Below are 20,971 nucleotides of genomic sequence, written 5' to 3'. Positions count from 1 at the left end.
GTTCCTGAGACCATGTGGTGATATCCTTTACACACTGATGTCGCTTGTTGATGCAGTACAGCCTGAGGGATCGAGGGTCACAAGCTTAGCTGCTTACGTGCAGTGACTTCTCCAGATTCTCTGAACCCTTTGATGATATTACTGACCGTAGATGTTGAAATCCCTAAATTCCTTGCAATAGCTGGTTGAGAAAGGTTTTTCTTAAACTGTTCAACAATTTGCTCACGCACTTGTTGGCAAAGTGTTGACCCTCGCCCCATCCTTGTTTGTGAATGACTGAGCATTTCATGGAATCTACTTTTATATCCAATCATGGCACCCACCTGTTCCCAATTTGCCTGTACACCTGTGGGATTATCCAAATAAGTGTTTGATGAGCATTCCTCAACTTTATCAGTATTTATTGCCACCTTTCCCAACTTCTTTGTCACGTGTTGCTGACATCAAATTCTAAAGTTAATGATTATTTGCAAAAATCAGTTTGAACATGAAATATGTTGTCTTTGTACTGAATATGGGTTGAAAATGATTTGCAAATCATTGTATTCCGTTTATATTTACATCTAACACAATTTCCTAACTCATATGGAAACGGGGTTTGTATGTATTAATGATTGAGACCCTTTTGGGTCCCCGATACCTTTAAGTTAACGCTAAAGTACCACTGATAGTCAGACACACACTAGGTGTGGGGAACTTACCCTCTGCATTTGACCCATCCCCTTGGAGGTGAGGGGAGCAGTGAGCATTAGCTGTGGTGGCGTTCGGGAATCATTTTGGTGATTTAACCCCCGATTCCAACACTTGATATAGTCTTTGGTATGACTCAGCCGGGGTGTGAACTCACGACCTACCGGTTTCAGGGCGGACACTCCAACCACAAGGCTAATGAGTAGGTTAACATAGAGGAGAGTTCTAATTGCCAAAATAGATACTGAATACAATATCAAAATAGCCCTATGGTACTTTCCTTTTTCAGACTGTGGCCCTCAGTGGAAAAGGTTTGGACACCCAGTTGTGAAGCATGTGAAGATAAAGCGTCCAAAAAGGTGTGGATTATAATAAAAAGGTATTATATGATGTTATCCCTCACAGTAACACCTCAACCTGATGACGTGTAATTTCCTGCCCCCTGTTTCACCTTCTCCTCCAACATGCTTATCAGCTGTGCTTCCACACTTGGACTGGCACAAGGACTTAAAGATGCTTTCCACTTAATAAGATCTCTGCTGTTTTAATTTACTTCAGAAGCTGCCTCTAAGAAGCTAAGGCTTTTTTCCCCCCGTCCCGCAAAGACCGAAGCAGCGGGGCAGATGTTTGGCAATCTGAGCTGGCTGAATTGACAGCTGCTGACCGCGATTTGAAAAAAGACACATTTTATTGGAGCCAACCTTAAGCCAGTGGGTCAGCGCAGCATCAGCTGCTCAGTAGGCGGCGCCGTGTTGCTGCAATCGTCTCATTTACTCTGCGTGTAGTACTATTGCAGTAGTATTGTGTACTAGTACCGGTAGTAGGGTTGTCCCGATACCAATATTTTGGTACCAAAATGTATTTCGATACTTTTCGATACTTTAAAAAAAAAAGGGGACCACAAAAAATTTGCATTATTGGCTTTATTTTAACAAAAAGCTTACGGTACATTAAACATATGTTTCAATAGTGAACACATTAGACAACTTGTCTTTTAGTAAGTAAACAAAAAAAAAGCTCCTAATTTGTCTGCTGATGTATGTAGACAAATCATAATATCTGGTGGGAGGAGCGATTGCATTAGTTGTATGTTCGTGTGGCAACAAGTGTATTGTGGACTATGACTATGTGGATTATTTTGCATTATGCCTGTATTTCTATGACGCAAAGAGGTGGTTCTTAGCATGAATAACTGGCGGGAGGAGTGACTGCATGAATCATGACACATACAGAGTGCATGTGCAAGTGTATTGCAGACTATGACTATGTAGATTAGTTTTGTTATGAAATGTGGTGGTTTTTGGCATTATTAACTGGTGGGAGGAGTATATATATAACACATATGAATTGCATGCGTGCTTGTCACGGAGCGAGCAGCGTTGACTTTGTGAAATAGTTCGAGACATTCTATTTATTTCAATTGTGCATTGTGGCATTTCTGCGCATGTTTATCTGGTGGGAGGAGCGATTGCATTAGCTGTATGACAGATACTGTATGCAAAGAGCAAATGTTTGTGTGACAACAAGTCTATTGGAGACTCTGACTATGTGGATTATTTTTATTCTTTCTGTCTATTTCTGTTACCCAATGACGTCTCTTTACATGAATAACTGGTGGGAGGAGCGATTGCATTAGTTGTATGACAGATACCATGCGCAAAGAGCAAATGTTCGTGTGACAACAAGTCTATTGGAGACTCTGACTATGTGGATTATTTTTTTTCTTTCTGTCTATTTCTGTTACCCAATGACGTCTCTTTACATGAATAACTGGTGAGAGGAGCGATTGCATTAGTTGTATGACAGATACCATGCGCAAAGAGCAAATGTTCGTGTGACAACAAGTCTATTGGAGACTCTGACTATGTGGATTATTTTTATTCTTTCTGTCTATTTCTGTTACCCAATGACGTCTCTTTACATGAATAACTGGTGGGAGGAGCGATTGCATTAGTTGTATGACAGATACCATGCGCAAAGAGCAAATGTTCGTGCGACAACAAGTCTATTGGAGACTATGACTACGTGGATTCTTTTGATTCTTTCTGTCTATTTCTGTTACGCAAGGTGACATCTCTTTACATGAATAACTGGTGGGAGGAGCGATTGCATTAGTTGTATGACAGATACCATGCACAAAGAGCAAATGTTCGTGTGACAACAAGTCTATTGGAGACTATGACTACGTGGATTCTTTTGATTCTTTCTGTCTATTTCTGTTACGCAAGGTGGCATCTCTTTACATGAATAACTGGTGGGAGGAGCGATTGCATTAGTTGTATGACAGATACTGTATGCAAAGAGCAAATTTTTGTGTGACAACAAGTCTATTGGAGACTATGACTATGTGGATTCTTTTGATTCTTTCTGTCTATTTCTGTTACGCAAGGTGGCATCTCTTTACATGAATAACTGGTGGGAGGAGCGATTGCATTAGTTGTATGACAGATACTGTATGCAAAGAGCACATTTTTGTGTGACAACAAGTCTAATGGAGACTATGACTATATGGATTCTTTTGATTCTTTCTATTTCTGTTACGCAAGGTGGCATCTCTTTACATGAATAACTGGTGGGAGGAGCGATTGCATTAGTTATATGACAGATACCGTATGCAAAGAGAAAATGTTTGTGTGGCAACAAGTCTGTTGGAGAATATGACTATGTGGATTCTTTTGATTCTTTCTGTCTGTTTCTGTTACGCAATGTGGTGTCTCTTTACATGAATAACTGGTAGGAGGAACGATTGCATGCATCATGACACATCATGTATGCAAAGGGCAAATATTCGTGTGACAAGTGTGCTGCGGACTATGACTGTGTGGATTCTGTCTATCTATTTCTGTTACACAAGGTGGCGTCTCTTTACATGAATAACTGGTGGGAGGAGCGATTGCATTAGTTGTATGACAGATACTGTATGCAAAGAGCAAATGTTTGTGACAGCAAGTCTATTGCGGACTATGTGGATTGTTTTTATTCTTTCTGTCTATTTCTGTTACTCAAGGTGCCGTCTCTTTACATGAATAACTGGTGGGAGGAGCGATTGCATTAGTTGTATGACAGATACTGTATGCAAAGTGCAAATGTTTGTGTGACAACAAGTCTATCACGGACTATGTGGATTTTTTTTTATTCCCTCTGTTTATTTCTGTTACCCAAGGTGGTGTCTCTTAACATGAATAACTGGTGGGAGGAGCGATTGCATTAGCTGTATGTCAGATACTGTATGCAAAGAGCAAATGTTTGTGTGACAACAAGTGTGTTGCGTACTATAACTATGTGGATTATTTTGATTCTGTCTGTATTTCTGTGATGCAAGGTTGTGGTTCTTAGCATGAATAACTGGTGAGAGGAGTGATCACATGAATGATAGAACACATATGAATTGCACGCCTGCCTGTCAGTGAGCGAGCAGCTCTATATAAACGCAACACTTTTGTTTTTGTTCCCATTTTTCCACACAAGTCAAAGAAGTAAAACTTTGACTATATACACAAAAAACCTATTCCTTTTAAATATTGTTGACAAATCTGTCTAAATCTGTGTTAGTGAGCATTTCTTCTTTGCCAAGATAACCCATCACAGGTGTGGCATATCAAGACACTGATTAAACAGCATGATTATTGCACAGGTGTGCCTTAGGCTGCCCACAATAAAAGGCCACTCAGAAATGTGCAGTTTTATCACACAACACAATGCCACAGGTGTTGCAAGTTTTGAGGGAGCGTGCAGTTGGCATGCTGACTGCAGGAATGTCCACCAGAGCTGTTGCCCGTGCTTCATTTCCCTACAATAAGTTGTCTACAAAGGCGTTTCAGAGAATTTGGCAGTACATCCAACCGGTCTCACAACCGCAGACCACGTGTAGTCACACCAGTCCAGGAACTCCACATCCAAGAGGTGCACCTCCATGATCGTCTGAGACCAGCCACACGGACAGCTGCTGCAACAATTAGTTTGCATAAGCAATGAATTTCTGCACAAACTGTGAGAAACCGTCTCAGGGGAGCTCATCTGCATGCTCGTCGTCCTCATCGGGGTCTCCACCTGACTGCAGTTGGTCGTCCTGACCGACTCAGGGTAGATGGCAGACAGCTTGTGTGGCGTCGTGTGGGAGAGCGAATTTGCTGATGTCAACGTTGACGAGACCATCAGCGTGTTTCACTTCCTGCCAATATCCAAGAACTTGGCACAGCCATTGATGAAGAGTGGACCAACATTCCACAGGCCACAATCAACAACCTGAGTGTGGCTTTTCAGAGTGGCCTTTTATTGTGGGCAGCCTAAGGCACACCTGTGCAATCATCACGCTGTTTAATCAGCACCTTGATATGCCCCACCTGTGAGGTGGGATGGATGATCATGGCAAAGAAGAAATGCTCACCAACACAGATTTGGACACATTTGACATAGGTCTTTTGTGTATTTAGTAAAAAAAAACAAAAGTGTTGTGTTCAGTATATTTGTATTGTGCAAGGTGTTGTTGTGGACTATTAGGTGCAATTTGCAGTGTTGGGACTAACTAACTATTTCGACGGTAAATAGTAATCTAGCGCGTTATTTTTTATATTCAGTTACCGTTACTACATGATGCGTTACTGCGTTATTTTAAGTTTTTTTTTATGTAGTATCGGCTAGAAACTGAGAAGATCTGAGTGTGTTTTATTGGAGCGCTGCGGAAGAGGCGACAAGGAGGAGGGGCGCCGCGCGCTGTGTCTGTGTTTACTAACAAGACATGGCAAAGCCCGAAACCGAGTTTCTTAACATGGAGATATTCTCACTACTTTTCTTTTGTCGACCACAAAGAAAAGAACATTTTAGTTAAATGTAAGTTGTGTCTTGGATCAAAGATCCTATCCTAGCAATTCAAATCTGCTGAAACAGCTACAAAAGCAACATGCTTCGACAAAGCTAGTAAAGAGAGACACACTTCACCTCCTAAGCAATAGCGGCTGGATTTTAACGAGGCACTGCGCACTGAAGGTACACACACTCTGTCAATTCTCTTATATACTGTTGCTCTTTCATTCTAGACTTCTAGAGTGTTTGATTATCACATCACTCTAAATGTATAGACTATAAAGTTCACAAACATAAAGAGGGATGCTAGTGGGCCAGGCCAATCTTTCCTTATCTCTAAACTAAAACTGGGGAAATGTGTAGTGTTCTGGGCTTCAGACATGATTTTATTTCAGAATTCCTTGAGAGAAAAAAACGCCTGGTTCGGCTTTGTGTATGTAGTGTGTGTCTTCCTTGGTTTACAGCTATGTTGTTATTATGCTGTTTGTTACTTATGTATGTTATGTTGCAGCTATTTAAAATAGTTTTGTCAATTTGTTCTGGCCTGAAACAAATTGGCCCTTTGAAACATATCTTTGTCTTTGTGTGTCGTATGTAGACCACATTGCTTAGCAGAGTTCAGTGATGCAAATGCATGTTAAGTTGATCAACAGATTGTATTATTCTCCAGTGCAGGGGTGCTCATTACGTCGATCGCGAGCTACCGGTCGATCACCAGCCAGACATTAAAAAAATAGTCCTAAAAATGAGCGATCATAAATCTTCACTATGACGTCACTTTCGTCACTTGATTGACATTCACGGCACCCGAGGGTCTTCTGAGATGACGCTGGCTGCCGCCAGCTCATTAAAATTACCGACTGGCGCCGTACCTGTCGTCAAAACCCCAAAGACCGACTGCACAGTTGCACAGTTGCGCTAACAAAACGAGTCTCAGAAAGCTGGCGTGCACAAGCTAGCAAGCTACGGAGTTTGCCGACAATGTATTTCTTGTAAAGTGTATACAAAGGAGTACGGAAGCTGGACAAATAAGATGCCAAAAACCAACCACTTTCATGTGGTATTGGACAGAAAGGAGGACTTTTTTCTCCTCCATTCGAAAATGCGGACGTTTTTAGCACCACTGTCTGATTCCAATCAATGCAAGTCATCAGAATCAGGTAATACACCAACTTATATTCTTGTCTTCATGAAAGAAAGGAATCTATATGTGTTAAACATGCCTGTATTATCTTTAAACACCTTAACTTGTTAACAATATTAACTATATGTGTTAAACATGCCTGCATTATCTTTAAACACCTTTAACTTGTTAACAATATTAACTATATGTGTTAAACATGCTTGTATTATCTTTAAACACCTTTAACTTATTAATAATATTAACTATATGTATTAAACATGCTTGTATTATCATTAAACACCTTTAACTTGTTAACAATATTAATTATATGTATTAAACATGCTTGCATTATCTTTAAACACCTTTAACTTGTTAACAATATTAACTATATGTATTAAACATACTTGTATTATCAATAAACACCTTTAATTTATTAACAATATTAACTATATGTATTAAACATTCTTGTATTATCATTAAACACCTTTAATTTATTAACAATATTAACTATATGTGTTAAACATGATTGCATTATCATTAAACACCTTTAACTTATTAACAAAAACATATATTTCATAAATAAGTAAATATAAATTATATATATGAATGAGGTAGATCCCCACGACTTGATCAATTGAAAAGTAGCTCGCCTGCAGAAAAAGTGTGAGCACCCCTGCTCCAGTGCAATAACAGTACTGAAATGAAGGCTAAAAGGGCATTAAAGGGGGCCTTAAAAAATATATATATAAGTAACTAAATAGTTACTTTTCACAGTAACACATTACTTTTTGGTGTAAGTAACTGAGTTACTTTTGAAATAAAGTAACTAGTAACTGTATCTAGTTACTGGTTTTCAGTAACTAACTCAACACTGGCAATTTGTACTGTGCTTGCTCTCACCAGGACCACCGGGGCCAGACCCACGTAGTCTCTCTGGCTGGTGTAGAGCCGCATCTGGCCCACGTCCCTGACGTTCCCCGGCTGATCCAGGCGCCAGGAGATGATGTGAGTCTCGGCCTGCTCGGACACGTCTTTGACCAAAAAGTCCACTTGGAGAACCTCCAGAAGACCCCTGTTAGACAGAAAGTTCTGTTGAAATGGAGCCCACATTATCACCCCAAAAAAAATTCAGGGAAATAAGTCCATGGTAGTAAAATTCAAAAATATTGGTAATATTTTTAAAGCGAAAATGTTGTTGGATTTATTTCTTGAATCATTCACGATCCGAATGTGAGACTGGAACACATCCTGTATGTTTCTGTCTTTTTCATGCTATGCAGAAGACTGGAGTCTTCTAGTCTGCCCACAAAGTCCTCTGAAAAAACATCCAGGAATACTCCATTTACACGTCGTGACCTGAATATTAACAAGTACAAGCCATATTTGGTATTAGAAGCGCTAAAGCCGAGGAACTACTTTTAGCGGCGCTGTGATCACAGAGAGCTATCCAGCTCATGCTGCTATATTGACATAATGAGCTGCTGCATGGCCTCTGAGTTGGTGAAAGTTAAATCTACCACCTGCTCAGTGGCCGAGTGGTTACAGTGTCCGCCCTGAGATCGGTAGGTCGTGAATTCAAACCCCGGTCGAGTCATACCAAAGACGATAAAAATGGGACTCATTACCTCCCTGCTTGACACTCAGCATCAAGGGTTGGAATTGGGGGTTAAATCACCGAAAATGAATCCAGGGCGCGGCCCCCGCTGCTGCTCACTGCTCCCCTCAAGGGTGATGGGTCAAATGCAGAGAATAATTTCGCCACACCAAGTGTGTGTGTGACAATCATGGGTACTTTAACTTTTTAAACCCACAAGTTGGTCAACTTTGACATCCAACTTTGACCCGGAGATGATGATGAATTGTTGATGTAAAGGGGACGATACAAACATCCCATCAGTCTTCATCCCAATGAGAGCAGACATTATACAGTAAGTGATAGTTTTATTATTTTTGTGTATCTTCTTTAGCACTTAGCAATACTGCTACGTGATGCTTAAGCTGCATCTGTTTAGCACACAGCTTCTAAAACTTGTAGATTATCCTCCTTATATTCAGGATCAAAAATAGAAGTTTCTGGATCATCATTTGTCCCAAAGTAGTCTTTGTTGTCTCTCATCAAGTCTGCCATGATTAGTAGTCTTGTTGTTGTTGAAGGGAAAGTGAATGTTGTGAAATGAATAGACTTAACATGATCAAAATATGTAAATATTACATGTTATTATGAATGTTACTAGATACTACATATAAACTTACAGTGTGTATATAAAACCTTGACGGAGGTTTAGAGCGTTTTATAGGCGTAATAGAACAACTCTCATTGGCTCCATTGTTAGCTGACTCTTGCTAGAGTTTGTTTACGATTTCTAATGCACAAAAAAAGAAAAACATATGTGTTCTTGTCTTACATAATGTGAATAATAGACAGCATTCTTTAAAAAAGTGCAGTTCTCTTTAATAACCCAGATGTCCCACAATGCATCTGCTGGTGTTGATGGATGAGGTCAAAGGTCAACATCTGTGCCAGTTTGCAAAATGCTTGACATGAAAGCTTCTCTCACACTTTTTTAATGGCACCTCCATAAGACTCATTTCTGACATCTATTTATGTCACTGACTAGAAGTGATGCAGGCAAGTGACTCCACTGAGGAAACACGGAAGGGGTTCATGGCCTTATTTCCTGGAAATCCTTCTGTTGGGGGGGACATTAAAGCCCCCTCACATCGCTACAGAGCAGCGATGGGAATGTGTGGGGGAGGGGCACGGTACATGATGGCACACAACTTGGAATATCTCTCCTTTCTAATCCTCCCTTCTGAACGTGCAAGCGCTTAAGCCCCGGATAACGGAGCCCTGATTATGGACGATTACGGATAAGTGGGTCGGGCCGGACAGCGGGTGGGGGGGCCGGCCAGCGGTGTCGCTGCCTGGACGTGAGGTTGCTGGGCAGAGGTGACGCACCATGAATGAAACATAACACTTCATAACATGTCTGCAGTTTTGGATACAATGCAATGCCAGCACAGCAAATCACAGACTACCTATACACTGCAGGCCGAAGTGGAACAAATTGGAGTTTGTCCAAATCACAGACTATGTTTACACTGCAGGCCAAAGTGGAGCAAATTGGAGTTTTTACAAATCCGATTTGTTTCCACATGACTGTTTAGATCACAAGTAAATGGAATCTTTATGAGATTCCGGTGGCCCTAATGTGTCTCCAATGTGGCCTCAAGGTGGCCCTAATGTGTCCCCAATGCGCCCCCAATGTAGCCCAATGTGTCTCCAATGTGGCCCCAATGCTGCCCCAATTGTGGCCCCAATGTGTGCCTAATGTGTTCCCAATGTGGCCCTAATTAGTCCCGGATGTGGCCCAAGAGAAGCCCTAATGTGACCCCAATGCTGCCCCAATGTGTCCCCAATGTGGCCCCAATCTCGCCCTATTGTGGCCCGGATGTGTCCCCAATGTGGCCCGTAATGTGTCCCCAATTTGGCCCATATGTATCCCCAATGCTGCCCCAATGTGTCCACAATGTGGCTCTAATGTGGTCCCAATGTGGCGAAAGAGAGGACCTAATATGACCCCAATGTGGCTCTAATGTGTCCCCCATGTGGCCCTAATGTGTTCCCAATGCTTCCCCAATGTGGCCCGAATGTGGCCCAATGTCGCCCTAATGTGTCCCGAATGTGGCCCAAGAGGCCCTAATGTGTCCCCATTGAAACCCATTGTAGCCCATTGCTGACCCATTGTGTCCGCAATCTGGCCCTAATGTGTCCCGGATGGGTCCCCAGTGTGTCCCAAGAGAGGCCCTAATGTGTCCCCAATGTGGCTCTAATAAGGCCCAAGAGAGGCCCTAATGTGACCCCAAAGTGGCTCTAATGTGGCTCTAATAAGGTCCAAGAGAGGCCCTAATGTGACCCCAATGTGGCTCTAATGTGGCTCTAATATGGCCCCAATGTGGCCCAAGAGAAGCCTCAACGTGTCCGCAATGCTGCCCCAATGTGTCCCCAAAGTGTCCCTAATGTGGCCCTAATGTGTCCCCAATGTGGCCCTGATGTGTCCCCAATGTTGCCCCAATGTGGCCCCAATGTGTCCCCAATGTGGCCCAATGTCGCCCTAATGTGTACCGGATGTGGCCCCAATGTGACCCAATGTGGCCCTAATGTGTCCCGGATGTGGCCCCAATGTGGCCCAAGAGAGGCCCTGATGTGTCCCCAATCGTGGCTCTAATTTGTCCCCAATGTGGCCCAAGAGAGGCCCTGATGTGTCCCCAATGTGGCTCTAATTCGTCCCCAATGTGTCCCAATGTCGCCCTAATGTGTCCCGGATGTGACCCAAGAGAGGCCCTAATGTGTCCCCAATGTGGCTTTTACGTGTCCCCAATGTGACCCTAATGTTTCCCCATTTTGGCCCTAATGTGTCCCCAATGCTGCCCCAATGTGTCCTCAATGCTGCTCCAATGTGTCCCCAATGCTGCCCCAATGTGTTCCCAATGTGGCCCCGATGTGGCAAAGTAATAAGTCTAGCACATATAGTTATTAGTACATATAGGTATTAGTACATATAGTTATTAGTACATATAGTTATTAGTACATATAGTTATTAGCACATATAGTTATTAGTACATATAGGTATTAGTACATATAGTTATTAGTACATATAGTTATTAGCACATATAGTTATTAGTACATATAGTTATTAGCACATATAGTTATTAGTACATATATGTATTAGTACATATAGTTATTAGTACATATAGGTATTAGCAATTATAGTTATTAGTACATATAGGTATTAGTACATATAGTTATTAGCACCTATAGTTATTAGTACATATAGGTATTAGTACATATAGTTATTAGCACATATAGGTATTAGTACATATAGTTATTAGTACATATAGTTATTAGCACATATAGGTATTTGTACAAGTAGTTATTAGCACATATAGGTATTAGTACATATAGTTATTAGCACATATACTGTAGTTATTAGCACATATAGGTATTAGTACAAATAGTTATTAGCACATATAGGTATTAGTACATATAGTTATTAGCACATATAGTTATTAGCACATATAGGTATTAGTACAAATAGTTATTAGCACATATAGGTATTAGTACATATAGTTATTAGTACATATAGTTATTAGCACATATAGTTATTAGCACATACAGGTATTAGTACATATAGTTATTAGCACATATAGTTATTACCACCAGTGTTGGGTTAGTTACTGAAAACCAGTAACTAGTTACAGTTACTAGTTACTTTATTTCAAAAGTAACTCAGTTACTAACTCAGTTACTTAAACCAAAAAGTAATGCGTTACTGTGAAAAGTAACTATTTAGTTACTTATATATATATATATTTTAATTTTTTTAAGGCCCCATTTAATGCCCTTTTAGCCTTCATTTTAGTACTGTTATTGCACTGGAGAATAATACAATCTGTTGTTCAACTTGACATGCATTTGCATCATTGAACTCTGCTAAGCAATGTGCTCTACATACAACACACAAAGACAAAGATATGTTTTAAAGGGCCAATTTGTTTCAGACCAGAACAAATTGACAAAACTATTTTAAATAGCTGCAACTTAACATACATAAGTAACAAACAGCATAATAACAACATAGCTGTAAAACAAGAAAGGCACACACTACATACATAAAGCCTAACCAGGCGTTTTCTCAAGGAATTCTGAAATAAAATCATGTCTGAAGCCCAGAACACTCTACACATTTCCCCACTTAGTTTAGAGAAAAGGAAATATTAGCCTGGCCCACTAGTATCCCTCTTTAGGTTTGTGAACTTTATAGTCTAAACATTTAGAGTGATGTGATAATCAAACACTCTAAAAGTTTAAAATGAAAGAGTATATAAGAGAATTGACAGAGTGTGTGTACCTTCACGTATGCAGTGCCTCGTTAAAATCCAGCCGCTGTTGGAGGTGGAGGTGAGTGTGTCTCTTTACTAGCTTCGTCGAAGCATGTTGTTTTTGTCGCTGTTTCAGCATATTTGAAACTTACATTCAGCTAAAATGTTCTTTTCTTTGTGGTCGATAAAAGAAACGTACTGAAAATATCTCCATTTTAAGAAACTCGGCTTCGGGGTTCGCCATGACGTCTTGATAGTAGACACAGACACGCCCCCTCCCCCACACACACACTCACACACACACACGTACACACAGACAGTGCGCGGCGCGCCTCTTTTTCGTCGCCTCTTCAGCAGCGACACTCAGATCTTCTCAGTTTCTAGCCGATACTACATAAAAAATAACGCAAAATAACGCAGTAACGCATCATGTAGTAACGGTAACGGAGTTACTGAATATAAAAAATAACGCGTTAGATTACTAGTTACCGCCGATAGTAACGGCGTTACAGTAACGCGTTACAAAGTAACGCGTTAGTCCCAACACTGATTACCACATATAGGTATTAGCACATATAGGTATTAGTACATATAGTTATTAGCAAATATAGTTATTCGTACATATTGTACAGTATTTGAGCCGGGATGCACACATTTGAGCGTGTCTAATTTTGAGAAAATACCAAATAAATGAAAACTGTGTTTTTAAAACGTCTTTGAAGATGTAAAGTGTATTCTGATGGAAAAAGTCCGGTTCAAAGCAGTCGTCAAATGAGTGCGACTGATCCTGTGTTCAAGTACTAACTGACCTCTTCGACGTGACAGCAACCTTCCTTTTGCACACAAACGATACGGTGTTGGGCAAGCCCACACTGCCAGGATGCGCCTTCACGTCCCATGACGCCGAGTCGCTGGCTCGCAGCGCGCTGAACGCCAGTCCGGACTTCATCGTGGTCCTGTGGGGAACACAACAAGCAGGGAAACAAATGGGATGTTTATTGAGTTCCGTATCCAGGCAGTATCTGCTGATATCGTTTATTGTGTTCCGTATCCAAGCAGTATCGGCTGGTATCATTTGTCATTCCTGCAGCCTCACTCAGCACGCAGTCGGCCGACTATAATCAATGATAAGCGAGACTGCAGGGTCAAGGTCGGACTCAAAGTGCACACAGACAGCACCAGAATTGCAACTTCCACATGAAGCGATCAATGTGTGGATCAATAGTCATGTGGACATGATATCCAAACATCCAAGTATGAAATATAAAGCACCCAAATCCACTCTGGTGCTGAAAGTATCATAAGCTTTCCACTTCTAGACTCTGTAGAAGAACGTATGATGCTGGGTTGCCATGGTGATGACACATCTGGTGACATTGTTATTGCAAGATACATTACTGCTGCTTTTTGCCACAATTCCTGCCAATCAAAAACTAGATATGCCTCACTTCAAGTTAATGACAACTAGAATTTTGGGAAAGAGAAAAAATGTTTTGGGTTCGATACTGGGAAGAGTAGTGTGCGTGGGTGGTTGAAAGGTTGGAATCGGGTTTTTTTTGTAGAACTATGAATATGTTTGAATGGGAATTTTATGGAAATTTGAGAATTTTGGGAGAACCTGAAATTTTTTAAAATATTGATACTAGCACAATTGTCCTAGATCAGGGGTGTCAAACTCCTTTTCCTCGAGGGCCACATCGCCATACTTGCCAACCCTCCCGGATTTTCCAGGAGACTCCCGAAATTCAGCGCCTCTCCCGAAAACCTCCCGGGACAAATTTTCTCCCGAAAATCTCCCGAAATTCAGGCGGACTCAGGTCCATGAGGACCTGAGTCCGCTAACCCACAACATAAAGAGCATACCTGCCCAATAACGTTATAACTGTAGAATGATGGAGGGCGAGTTCTTGGTTTCTTATGTGGGTTTATTGTTAGGCAGTTTCATTAACGTCCTCCCAGCGTGGCAACAACACACAACAACAGCAGTCACGTTTTTGTATACCGTAAAGCAGTTCGTCTGCCGTAAACAGCAATGTTGTGACACTCTTAAACAGGACAATACTGGCATCTAGTGCATTTGATGAAAGCACTTTTGTGCGTGCCACACAGAATGCATCATCAGAGGTGTTCAGCATGGTTCGAAAAATAGTGACAGAGAATAGAACAAGGATGGACAATTCAACCCTTAACTCAACAATGAGTAGATGAGTGTTATGTGTGTGTATATGTGTAAATAAATGAACACTGAAATTCAAGTATTTATTTTATATATATATACACATATATATATATATATATATATATATATATATATATATATATATATATGTATATATATATAAATATATATATATAATAAAATACATATATATATACGTATATATATATATATATATATATAGGTAGAATTCACTGAACGTCAAGTATTTCTTTATATATATATATATATATATATATATATATATATATATGTATATATATAGATACATATATATATATATATATATATATATATATATAATCTATGAAATACTTGACTTGGTGAATTCTAGCTGTAAATATACTCCTCCCCTTTTAGCCACGCCCCCAACCACGCCCACGTACCACCCCGACCCCCCCCCCCCCCCCCCGACCCCCCCCCCCCCCCCCCCGAAATCGGAGGTCTCATGGTTGGCAAGTATGCACATCGCAGTTATGGCTGCCCTCAGAGGGCCACTTGTAACAAATAATAATATTCACCTCATAATTAGGGCTGCAACAACTAATCGATTAAATCGATTAAAATCGATTGTAAAAATAGTTGGCGGTTAATTTAGTCATCGATTCGTTGGATCTATGCTATGCGCATGCGCAGAGGCAATTTGTATTTTTTTTAATTTTTTTTTATAAACCTTTATTTATAAACTGCAACATTAACAAACAGCTGAGAAACAATAATCAAAATAAGTATGGTGCCAGTGTGCTGTTTTTTTCCAATAAAATACTGGAAAGGATAGGAATGTAGTTCGTCTCTTTTATCCGATTATTAATCGAAGTAATAATCGACAGATTAATCGATTATCAAATTAGTTGTTAGTTGCAGCCCTACTCATAATATTATTGCACGACAATATATATTTTTTACGTAATCTGTAAAAAAATAAATCTGTAGACTGGCAGCTGAGTCAGCAGAATTGTACCTTGGATTTGATCGGTTTTTTTTGTCTTTACAGGATATTGCTGTAAATGGAAAAAGGCAACCGTGTTTTTCTACGGTAAATTCTGGCGACAGAGCAAATAGTGTTAATCATGAACTCTATGATGGCTGTTTTTGCGGTGTATTACTTTAAATCGAAAAAAAAGGTACCACTGTTTGTTTGTTTTTTATGATAAAATCCTGGCCACTGACCAGCCATTTTTTCTTTTACCGTAAAATCTATAACCATTTTTACAATGTGTAATTTAATGGTGAACTTGATTTATAATAAGTCAATCAGGTATTTATTTTCATGTTTACAAATAAAAGTTTAATATATGACAATATATTTGTTACATTATTAGGAAACATGAAACTAATGGTTCATTATTATCAGAGATAACTACTTTCCAACCTAAATTCATACAAATGTAGCTAATAATACATTTTTAACCTTACCAACATAATTATTACAGATTCATACATTAATCAAGCAGATATTTGAGTATTTATTTTTTATTTTAAGAAAAAACATGTTTAATGTATAATAATATAGTATTTGTTACATTATTAGATATCATTGAATCAAAATATATGCAATTGCATGCAATAAATGTATTTTTTTTTTTTGAAAATGGAAAGTTAAAGTCCCATTGCTAGTCACACACACACTAGGTGTTGAGAATACATTTAGTACGTACTTTATTGATGCATATTATTTCCAGGTGGTGTCGGGCCATATAAAATGATGTGGCGGGCCATATCTGGCACGCGGGCCTTGAGTTTGACACATTTAAGGATATGAATGGGTTGATGTTAGAATTTTTGGAATCGGTTGAAAAATGTATTAACAGTTTGAATCGAGAATGGGTATTTTGGAGTTCCTGGAATTTCAGGAAAACTGGGAATTCGTACGAAAAGAAATAGGAGCATTTGTTGTCCCAACCAAGAGGAATGTTTTGAAGGTCGAAAACCGTTGAAAAATGTGGACTGTGGCAACTTCCCAGGAAGAGGTGAAAATAGGGCTTTGGAAAATTTTTGGAATTTTTTTGAAAATGGTAGTTTGATTGTCCAAGGTGAGTGGAGTGTGTGGATGGTGGAAGGGTTCCAGTCGGGTGAGAAATGTGGGAATTGTGCACGCTCTAATAATAATGGCCCATTCATTTTCCATCCATCCATTTTCTACCGCTTGTCCCCAATGGGAAAGATGTCCCGGAAAACTGGGAATTCTGGGTAATCCAGGAAATTTTTTCAAAATGTTGTTGGGGAGCGAACGATTCCCGGTCAAGCCGAATGTTTTGATACAGGAACGGTTCTGATTGGATGAGAACTGTGGGCTGTGGAGCGTACCAAACTTTTGCGTCGGAATAATAATAAATACATTATGAATGTTTGGACAGTCACACAATAATTATAATTTAAAAAAAAAATAATAATAATAATAGTAATAATAATAATAATAATAAATAGATGAATGTATGGTGTAGAATTTTATTTGTGTCAATGTTTGGACAGTCACACAATAATAATAAAAAAATAAAAAATAATAATAATAAATAGCTGAATTTATGGTGTAGAATCTTATTTGTGTGAATGTTTGGACAGTCATACAATAATAATAATAATAATAATAATAATAATAATAAATAATAATAATAATAATAATAAAAATAAAAATAATAATAAATAGATGAATTTATGGTGTAGAATCTTATTTGTGTGAATGTTTGGACAGTAACACAATAATAATAATAAAAATAATAAATACATGATTTTTGGTGTAGAATTTTATTTGTGTGAATGCTTGGACAGTCGCACAATAATAATAATAATAATGATAATAATGATAATAATGATAACTAGATTATTTTCGGTGAAGAATATTACACGTGCGAATGCTTGGACAGTCAAGCAATAGTAATAATAACAATGATAATAATAAAATAATAATACAAATAATTAGATTATATTTTGGTGTAGAATCTTACATGTGTGAATTAACAACAAAAATAACAATAATAATAATAATAATGAGAAGAAGAAGAAGAAATAGATGTTTTTGTTGTCTGTGCTGTGTTGGCCGAATGCAGCTGAGATAGACTCCAGCGACCCCCCGCGACCCCGAAAGGGACAAGCGGAAGAAAATGGATGGATGGATGGGTGTAGAATCTCATATGTGAATGCTTGGACAGTCAAGCAATAATAATAATAATAATAATAATAATAATGACAATGATAATGATAATGATAATGATTATAATAATGATAATGATAATAATAATAATAATAATGATAATAATAAGAATACCAATAACAATGATGATAATAAATAGATGTTATTTTGGTGTAGAATCTCATATGTGTGAATGCTTGGACACATACAATAATAATAATAATAATAATAATAATAATGATAATAACAATAATAACAACAATAATAATTCAATTCCATTCATATTTACATTATAATAACGATAATAATAAATACGTTATATTTTGGTGTAGAATCTCATATGTGTGAATGTTTGGACAGTCACACATATACACTATATTGCAAACAGGCAAGTAAGCATTAAAAAGCACAAATAGCAATGTAATATTACTCTATAGTAGGGCTTGGGGATAACAAGAGCGTCATCAATATCAATAAAAAATGTGTTCGTTAAAACACATGCACAAACTTAAAAGTTTGGTGGACAAAATGAAACAGAAAAAGAAGTGGCATAAAACACGTCTTAGAAAGTTATACATGTAAACAAACTAAGGTGAGTTCAAGGACCGCCAAAATTAGTAGGACAAAACGGCGCTCGCCAAATACTCGAATCAGTGAAGGATGTTTAATATAAACAGTGTGCTTTATAACAATTAGGGAGGTTTGTGTCATGTTTGTCCTCCTAAAGAAACCATATTAAAACAAAAAAATGTATTGTTTTCCCCTCATCTTTTTCCATTTTTCATTCATTTCTGAAAAAGCTCCAGAGAGCCACCAGGGCGGCGCTAAAGAGCCGCATGCGGCTCTAGAGCCGCGGGTTGCCGACCCCTGCTCTATGAGGTATGGAAGCAAGGTTGGTTGCATGACTCGCTCTCTGGTAACCGAGCAACGCAGGAAGTGATCACGCTAACAGCCAATCAGGCGACAGTATCAACTATCATGTTTGCTTGATTCTTTGCAGGGAGTGAGAAGAGAAAATCCAAATGAAGAAATTGTGGATCCGAGAGTAAAAGTCACCTGGACAGTTTTTGGATGTTTTCAAAGTCAGACCAATGTGGTCTGTGTCTGTACGTGATGCAAGGCAAGAGCGCTAATACCACAACACCTTAGCCGGACTGCTGTAACTTCCTGACATTTAACCACTTTGCACTATTTTCTTATACTTTATGAAGTATTTCTTCCATATTCCTTCATTTTAAGAGATTATTGTTGAGTCTTCAATGTGATTTTAACATTTTGTTGACATTGTTGGAGTGTTTTCCATGATTGTGTTGACATTTCCTTTCTGCCTTGACATCTGAGGGATTATAATCACAGGCAGTTATATTTCAAATAAAAATGTATTATCATCCTGCTCCTTACTTCCTACAGGTGATAAAATAATCAATAATTATCAATATTGACTGGTGTAAACACTGATATCGTGACACAGTTTTCAGCTGTATCGCCCATATACTGCAACACGCACACAGATGTGTCGGCTTAATCCTCACAGTGGGCTGAAATGGTCCCAACCTTTAAGGGTAAATAACCTCTTGATTCATTTTCAATCACAGCTGCAGATTATCCTGCCTGTCCCCCTGCTGGAATGGACTCAATCTCGGGTCCATAGACGCCAAGTAGAGCAGGGACGTCTCCTGGAAGACAAGCTCCTCGGTCAACGTGAGCCTTGGCTCTGATTTACAATAGGAGCAGGACTGTAGTCCTCATGCGAGTACTCACAAGTACTTGGACCCTACGCTCGGATTTGGAGGGTGATTTCAGGTGAATGCAAACCCCGGGGGTGGAGGGGTCAACCTGCTTTCATGTAAGAACCGAGCGTCATCGGGTCAGTTGTGCTCCTACTGAAGATGCATGAGACTGGCACACGTGGATTAATACGTGTACCTTCGCATGGCTCTCCATTTTCCTGCAGATTATGTCCAGTGGGCGCGCAGCATGATATCACTAAATCGACGGATTAGATGATACATTTAGAGACACAGCTCAGTCAGAAGAGTAGTTAGTATTCTAATAAAAAACATTCTACTGCATGGGAAACCTCAGAGTGCCTGAACCCTAATTGTTATTTTGATACACCAGATGGCATAGTGAACGTCACAGTGAACCCCGTAATATCCGACCAAATCATCCTCTCGTACTCGCAAGCATAAACTTAACAAGGGTGTCAAAAAAAATATTCTCAAATTAATTGCCATCCATCCATCCATCCATCTTCTTCGGCTTATACGAGGTTGGGTCGCGGGGGCAGCAGCCTAAGCAGGGAAGCCCAGACTTTCCTCTCCCCAGCCACTTCGTCCAGCTCTTCCCGGGGGATCCCGAGGCGTTCCCAGGCCAGCCGGGAGACATAGACATCCCAACGTGTCCTGGGTCTTCCCCGTGGCCTTTTACCGGTCGGACGTACCCTAAACACCTCCCTAGGGAGGCGTTCGGGTGGCCCGAACCACCTCATCTAGCTCCTCTCCATGTGGAGGATCATTGAATGGGAATTTCCTGGAAATTTGGGATTTTCGGGAAAACCAGACATTTTTGAAAATATTGATACCAGCACAATTGTCCTAAATGATATAAATGAGTTGCAATTTTTGGAATTGGTTGAAAAATGTTGACCTATTTGGGAATCCCTAGAATTTCAGGAAAACCGGGAAAATGTACGGGGAAAAAAATGTTGCTGTCCCAACTAAGAGGAATGTTTTGATGGTGGAATAGTTGAAAAATGTGGACTGTGAAAACTTTCCGGAAAGAGGTAAAAAGAAAGGGCTATGGAAAACCGGGAATTATTGGAATTCCTGGAATTTTCTTAACTTGGAAAATGGTAGTTTGATTGTCCAAGTTGAGTGGAGTGTGTGGATAGTAGAACGGTTCAAATCGGATGAGAAATGTGGGATATGAAGTAGATTGTATAATGCTCATTCATTGTCAATGGGGAGAAATTCCTGGAAATTCTGGGAAAACCGTGAATTTTGGGGAAAGGAAAAACATGTTATGCCTTCAAGATCTCGGAAGAGTAGTGTGTGTGTGTGGATGGTTGAAAGGTCAGAATCGGATAAAATGTAGCGCAAAAGTTTGAGAATTTAGGGCATTG

At 39.4% G+C, this 20,971-nt stretch overlaps 1 protein-coding gene across 3 annotated transcripts in view; it reads right to left on the bottom strand.

Annotated features, from left to right (window-relative positions):
• LOC133610313 (transmembrane protein 132D-like) overlaps nt 1-20,971 on the bottom strand; it is a 55,925-nt gene that overhangs the window by 18,062 nt on the left and 16,892 nt on the right. For all 3 annotated transcript variants that reach the window (XM_061966482.2, XM_061966483.2, XM_061966484.2), the window contains 2 exons: nt 13,309-13,455; nt 7,517-7,688 (listed from right to left, as the gene is read on the bottom strand). In XM_061966482.2, the coding sequence (XP_061822466.1) occupies nt 7,517-7,688; nt 13,309-13,455 (319 nt within the window). The remainder of the gene's footprint in view (nt 1-7,516; nt 7,689-13,308; nt 13,456-20,971) is intronic.

This window comes from Nerophis lumbriciformis, linkage group LG11, assembly GCF_033978685.3.
Source record: "Nerophis lumbriciformis linkage group LG11, RoL_Nlum_v2.1, whole genome shotgun sequence".
NCBI classification, from domain to species: Eukaryota; Metazoa; Chordata; class Actinopteri; order Syngnathiformes; family Syngnathidae; genus Nerophis; species Nerophis lumbriciformis.
This window is presented reverse-complemented; position numbering and strand designations above follow the sequence as displayed.